Source organism: Phyllobates terribilis, unplaced genomic scaffold (genome assembly GCF_046119375.1).
Source record: "Phyllobates terribilis strain yellow unplaced genomic scaffold, ASM4611937v1 Scaffold_6058__1_contigs__length_47091, whole genome shotgun sequence".
Lineage (NCBI taxonomy): Eukaryota > Metazoa > Chordata > Amphibia > Anura > Dendrobatidae > Phyllobates > Phyllobates terribilis.
The window spans coordinates 1-7,349 of NW_027368802.1; the positions used below are offsets into that span (position 1 = coordinate 1).

Genomic DNA, 7,349 nt, shown 5'->3' on the forward strand with positions numbered 1-7,349 from the left:
CATCAGTCATGCTACAACTTGGTGGGTTGTTTGATTCGTTAAACAAAAATTAAGGATCACTATAAGTTTATTATCAATTTTAGATTAATTCGAGAAAAAGTAAATCACTAAACAAAGACCTGAATAGTATAAACCTACTACCACGAAAACAACATCATAGAAAAAGTTTAATATTTCATGGGGAAAAAATCATTTTGAATTATTCTAAAGAAAAAATTGATGAAGAAGTTGACAACAATGGATATATTATTCAAGACCATCTCGACTCCCTTGTCTATATGGATAATGAATCAGACCTAAAACGACTATTCTAAAAGCTGAAGTCCTTGCTTTATGATCTGCTATCCGTAAATTGAAAGAACTTAACCTGTCTTGGTTAAAATAAAAGGGGATAATTTTTGTGTGATTAACATTCTTAGTGGCATTTTGGATCTTTCCTTGGAACGTAACATCTTATTTTTTGATTTTCAATTTGATTTATCTTCCTATTCCGGTTTCATCTTATCACAATTTTTCCGGAAGTCAATTAAATTAATGACTATATTACCAAACGTGAGTTCTGAGAACGCGAGTTGGGATGAAAGGAGAACTCAAAGCTAATGCTATCATCTACCACGTTTTAAGATAGGCTAAATCGCATATATAATTCATCTTAATATCTCCAACAAAATAAAGACTTTAAATATGGTATTATATTAAAATGTTCAAAAGTATAGTATTTTAATAAATTGAACAGCAGTATAAAAACCTTCGATTAGATTAATATCACAACCTTCGGTTAGGTGATGGAATCTTATGGATACTTTCGCTAATTCACTTAAGAGTATTAATTATAATCCTTCCTATTTATCCTTTAATTTGTATATTTGAAATGGTTTTTTCAATTTAGTCCATAGATGTATAATCCATCTACATAATATTAAAGTCACACAAAAATAGTCTATATATTACGCTCTTATTGGCTTGAATAAATGACATCTTCTCATTTATATTGAACTGTTTTTCATACGTGTCAAATTTTAAGATCATTGTTATTTTTAAACTATAGTCAATGACATCTGATTTGAGGAATATATGACAAAGATTCTACACATTTCCTTTACTGTTATATGAAGATGATATTCTCACTTAATAAAAGAAAAACAATGTAAGTTGATAATCTTTTAGGTATTATCTCTTAGAATATTTTTTTATTATTAATGAACAAGAAAAATCTTCTATTTTATAAAAGAAAAAATCTGGCATTATTTAAATGTCCAACAATATCTTTTATGTTTGATTATAATATATCATATAAAGAAAAATAGGAAATGACTAAAATAAACTCAACCCGACCAGATGACCCGATTACTAAGAACCCGACCTGAATCGACCCGAAGAGGCACTGAAACTCGATCGACCCGAAATTTGGTGGGTCGAACCCGAACCCGACCCGAATATGCATTTCACATCATGCATGTCATTATAATAAAAATATTTACATATATTTTTTTAAAATGTATAATATTATTTATTTACAAAAATAATATATGTTATTTTATTATTATTAAAAATTATTCTACTGTAGAAAAAGCTAAAAAAATAATAAATGCAACATTTTTGACACGTTGAGTCAACCCGACCCGACATGTTCGACACGAAATTTTTTCAACATGTTCAACCGAACCCGATTTGAACCCGAATCCGCCCGCCCGACCCATTTTCAAGGTCTAACAATGACAAAGAAAGTATTATATAAAAAAAATCACTATTTGTTATCTATGAGAAATATATGTAATATTGTGATTAAATATGATATAATAATATATTTATTTGGAAAAAGATCACGTGAGAAACATATACATATGTGAGAAATGAGAATGAATCCTAGCCATTGAATTCAATGACTAAGATTCCACCCTACCCACACTCCCTATCCCTATGTTGACCGTTGACCGGTCAACGCTGGTCGTTGACCGGTCAACACCCATTTTTTTGCACATTCTAGTTCATTCTCTTGCACATTCTAGTTCATCTATTGCACATTCTAGTTCATCTATTGCACATTCTAGTTCATTCTCTTGCACAACCTAGGCAAATTTATTGCACATTCTAGTTCATTCTCTTGCACATATGTACTCTCAATAAAAATTTCAAATTTAATTAATAGCACATACATAAAGTATCAATTGCACAATCTAGGCAAATCTATTGCACATTTTAGACAAGTCTATTGCACATTCTAGTCCAACCTCGTGTACACGTGCAATTTATAATAAGAAGTTTCAAATCTACAAATATCATATGCAAAAAGTATCAATTGCACAACCTAGGCAAATGTATTGCACATCCTAGACAACTTCATTGCACATTCTAGTTCATTCTCTTGCACAACCTAGGAAAATCTATTACAATTTTCATTACATAGATATTGCACAATCTAGCTTTGTTTGTTGCACTTACCAGTTATATGTGTTGCACATATCAAGAAAAAAAATGACGAAAAAATTTCAACAAAAAATTTATTTTTTTGCAAAAAAAATGGGTGTTGACCGGTCAACGTTGACCAGCATTGACCGGTCAACAGTCAACATTGACCGATCAACGGTCAACGTTGACCAGTCAACATGGGATAGGAGTGAGGGTAGGGTGGAATCATAACCATTGAATTCAATGACTATGATTCATTCTCATTTCTCACCACTAATTACTTTCTCACTAGATCCTAACCCTATTTATTTATGTATATTAAAAAATTGTCATATCTCTATATTTTATTTGAAATATGAACAAAATAGATAAATTACAGCATGATACACAAATTAAATTACTAAGCTAACTAAAGTAGAAATCCAATTATAAGATCTACTTTTTATTATTATAAAGGGTCCATTAATCCACTTCTAGAGATTAGTAAAAACAAAAATATTTTTCTTATTTTTTAATATATGGCTAACTCTAAGATTCCTCTTAATTAAGTAAGAGGAACAATGACTCAAAGAGCGGACATGCTGAAATCTCCGACTCCTTATCATGACTTTGACATAAGGTAAATGGAGAGTGTGAAGCTGGTAAAGAATGGAAGGAAGATTTTCTCCGGCATTTGTCAGGGAGACAAGGAGATTAGTCGCTTGGTTTCTTTCCTTGAATCAATGGAAGATACTGAAACTAACAATTTTCTATAGAATTGTGTTAATATCCTGAATGATTCTTAGAATTTCTCATGAAACATGCCAAACATGTTTAATAGCGTTGATAAGGTTGAGATTTATCACCCTCAATGATGTGTGAGATATTGAGGAAAACAACCGAGCGAATTGTTGCGAGAGCAACATTAGTGTCGGTATGAAGGACGCTACATTCCTGGACCCATTGATGATGTAACAATAAAATACTTCCATCTAAGTACATAATAAATCCAATGTCATAGGTACCATTTTGTTACACGAACGTGTCGAAATTCATTTGAACCAACCAGCGGTGGTTCAAGCCATATTCGATGACGTTTTGTTTTTCGCTTAGATGTTGTTGGTTTCTTTTTAAGAGAATTAACTTGATCGAATTGGTCCAGTTTTGATATTTGAAAAACGCGAGATCAGTAGGTGTAAAGGAGGGAATTTTGGTGTAAACATAAATTGTTCCGTATACTATACCAAAGAAAAAGCGTAGCAGTCACTGATACATTATTGTTTATAAAATATTGAAGTTCTAAAACAAATTTCTTGAACATCGAAACTTAATACTCTGTCCTAGCTTGACTTTAAGTGAAGCCATCATTTCAAGGGTAGTGGGACAGTAAAAAAAAAGATAAGTTATTTGTAAAAGTGCACCGCAAGGCATGCAATGATTGAGAACTTCTAAAAAATGTATATTGAGTCGCTTTGAAGTAGGATGAAGATAATCCATAGTAGATTTGCAAAGAAAGTTTTGGTCTTTGGAGGAATATTTATCCATTTTTTTTTAGTAATGTACCATATTTGTTGTTGGTATTAGAGAGCATAATGGTCATGACAGGTTTACTGGAGAACTTGCTAGAAGGGAAAATCCTCCAAATTAATTTGTTTGGCGTGTCAGTATGATGAATATAAATACGTAAAATGAGATTTATAATACGTATGGGAAGCAGGGAAGCTAATTTTAGTGGATCCCATTGGCGAGAAGGTGTGATGAATTCTGCTCTTTTTAGAGAAATATCTCAATTTTATGGGTTAAAATAGGAGCAGAGATCCATATCCGGGATCCAATTATATATCCAGAAGTTAATACCATTTCCTACTACCCGCTGAATGCTCTTATGAAAGAGATCCTACATTTTAAAAGTAGGGAAAATTTCCATGATTGTACTTTTTTCTTATGGCAGGAAAAAAGGGATGAACTTAAGAATTTTTTCGTAATAATTTTCAGCAAAATATTATCATGTTTTGTTAATAATTCTAAACTAGCTTCATTTGGAAACATCTATTGATATCTTCCTCTTTATGAAGACCTAAATTGCAAAAGCATTTGGGATTACAAATATTATCCTATGCGAGGAGCAAAGATGATGAAACATTAAATTTATTCCAGAAAAATTATTCACTAACATTATCTATTTGGTTGCAGATTCCTATCAACAGTATAAAATTTTGCATCAAGTAATTTGTTTTAAAAACTTGATTGGACTGTATGAGTATTGTTTGACCGAATTTTAGTAGTGAATTGACCTTCATGAACATAATTTTTTGGGAGATTTTGAATGGCAAAATAAAATATTTATTTTTCATTTTTTTGTAGTTATAGTTATTTCCATCTATTTTTCCACTCTTACATAATATTAATAAGATAGGCTAAGAAAGTATGTTTTTTTTCCATAATCAATACTAGTAAAAGGTCTTTCCAACCTTTTCTTATAATTAATTATTTATTTAAAAAGTCATCAATTTCGTGTTTGTTGAGTGGTGGGTAGTTGGGGCCATTCATTTCTGAGATTTGATCCTGGATTTGTAATATATAAGGGCTGAATTATATGTCTGTTAGCCATAATAGTAATAAAAATTATTAATTCAGAAAGTTGATTTGATTTTTTTCTAATTTGGATGAACTTATTTGTTGATGACACACTAAACACATTTTTTTCTATTCAGGAAGAAAAGATACATTTTCCTATTCCCTCCACAGCTCAGCAGAATCATAAATGAATGGTGTCGAATGCACTCCACCACCACAAATTTATGGCCAAACAATTAGGAGCCACAGAAACCAAGTCACATGAGAGAGACAGCGACTGAGGTGCTTTGCTTTGGCTGTATGAATGACGCCGTTCATTTGATTTCCCCGCCCACTTTCACGTATCCTTATCTGATTCTACGTGTTTGCCTTTGTTTCACCTCTCAGATCCATCTCCTATTCTTCTTCTTCTTCCTCCTTCCACTCATACTCCTTGTTTCTAAGAATGAAGATCCAGTGCGACGTGTGCGAGAAGCGGCAGGCGACGGTGATATGCTGCGCGGATGAGGCTGCTCTATGTGCCAAGTGCGATGTAGAGGTCCACGCCGCTAATAAACTGGCCAGCAAGCACCAGAGGATTCAGCTTCACACCCTCTCCACTAAGCTCCCTACTTGCGATATCTGCCAAGTAACTATTTTTAATTAATTTTGATGAACTGAAGCACCATCAGATCTGTTTCTAATGAAAACTGCTGCCTGTTGACTTGTGATTCACAGGACAAGGCTGCGTTTATTTTCTGCGTAGACGATAGAGCTCTCTTCTGTCAGGACTGCGACCAATCTATTCACTCCGCCAACACCCTTGCTGGTAACCACCAGAGATATTTAGCTACAGGCATTCGAGTGGCTTTGGCCTCTAAATGCACTCAGCAACCTCAAAACAACTACTCAGATCCTTCAAATCAGCCTCCCGCCATTGCTGCATCGCCCCCTGGATGGGCCGTTGATGATCTCTTGGAGTTTTCGGAGCTTCAATCCACTAACAAGGTCCCTAATCTTCTATCTTAACTTCAACTCAACTCTTGAACGAGCTTACTTACTTATGTACTGTAACAGAAAGGAGCGCTTGAGCTAGGGGGTGAGGTGGACTGGTGGAGTGATGTAAACTTCTTGGGAGACGACATGCCGAACGAGGCGCTAATTGCAGCCCAAGTGCCACAGCTTCCCGTGTCACAGCAATACACCACCATTCAGACTCAGTCTAGGGCTACTAAGAGCGCCCAGCCTTACAAGAAACAGAGGCTTGTCATTCCGGAAGATGATGAAGAGTTCTTCATCGTACCAGATCTTGGATGATCCACCTCCCCGTGTCAAGTTCATGCCTTGTTGTTTCGTTGCTGTGTGTGTATCATAGTGTTCTCTCATCAGATACAGTATGTGATCGAAACTAAACTCCGCAAAATGATTAGTGTACTAAACTTACACTTCTTGCTCGCCCATTTTGATACATCCTTCTTCTTGTAAAGGATTTCTATTAGAATCTATTTTTTGATATTTCTGCAATTCGTTTGTGGGTTTCCCACTTATATAACACTTAGCTGAGGACAACCACAAATCCAGTCTCATGGTTCAGTCTTCAAGAACAACCACGTTTGAACTGGCAAAACACCCATACAAGTTTTTTCATTTCATTTCCTACTGGCTACTACATACGACAGGGTTTCTAATTCTAACTACTCCACTCATTTCATTTTCTTAATTTTATTTTAATTTTCTCTTTTATTTTGATGTTAAGAAACCATAAACTCGAGTTGTGGATGGCCTAAGCCTCGAAAACAACTTCTCATTTTTGAGATACATGTGAAAGACATTAAGACTCTTCTTCCTTCTTTTAAAAGTGTACAAGGTTATCATTGTTTCAAGGTGGCCAAGCAAGTAAGAGCATCCACAATAGTGATCTCTTGTTTTATTTTTCTAGATTATTTGAAAAAAAATTTCTCTTTGTCACATAAGTTTTAGAAATTCGTCTACTTATTTTCCACAACCCAGAATTTATTCAACAAATTTCTTAATATCATGCTTACATCATCTAGTACATCTATATATACTAATTTATTGTTAACTAAAATAAATTAATGAATATGTGTTGTTAGCTTGGTATTACTAGTAGATTTATATTTAGTAGTAATGTTCAACTATAATATCAATCCAATATATACATGGTATTGTTTTATAAAATTGTATATAGTAAAATAGTAAAAAAGTGGACTTTAAATATAAATTAGGTGTAGTTTACAATTTTAACCATAAATACAGTATCTCTTAATAACAAATTGGATAAATTTTTCAACAATTTTTTACAAGTCAAGAATATACATTAAAAATATTTTTTTTTAAAGAGCCTAACGTAGTATTTTTTTTCCCCTCTATTAAATAAATAAATA

General features: G+C 33.3%; 1 protein-coding gene across 1 annotated transcript; it reads left to right on the top strand.

The window, feature by feature from the left end:
* Positions 1–5,410: 5,410 nt before the first annotated feature.
* LOC141250722 (uncharacterized) lies at positions 5,411–6,261 on the top strand. The gene is made up of 3 exons (XM_073670068.1): positions 5,411–5,593; positions 5,683–5,952; positions 6,022–6,261. Exons 1-3 carry the CDS (start codon positions 5,411–5,413, stop codon positions 6,259–6,261), a joined length of 693 nt encoding a protein of 230 aa, XP_073526169.1.
* Positions 6,262–7,349: the final 1,088 nt, after the last annotated feature.

Coding starts and splice junctions, on each gene's coding strand:
- LOC141250722 (XM_073670068.1), top strand. CDS start 5,411: ATGAAGATCCAGTGCGACGTGTGCGAGAAGCGGCAGGCGACGGTGATA. Junction 5,594..5,682: donor CTACTTGCGATATCTGCCAA/GTAACTATTTTT, acceptor TGTGATTCACAG/GACAAGGCTGCGTTTATTTT. Junction 5,953..6,021: donor AGCTTCAATCCACTAACAAG/GTCCCTAATCTT, acceptor GTACTGTAACAG/AAAGGAGCGCTTGAGCTAGG.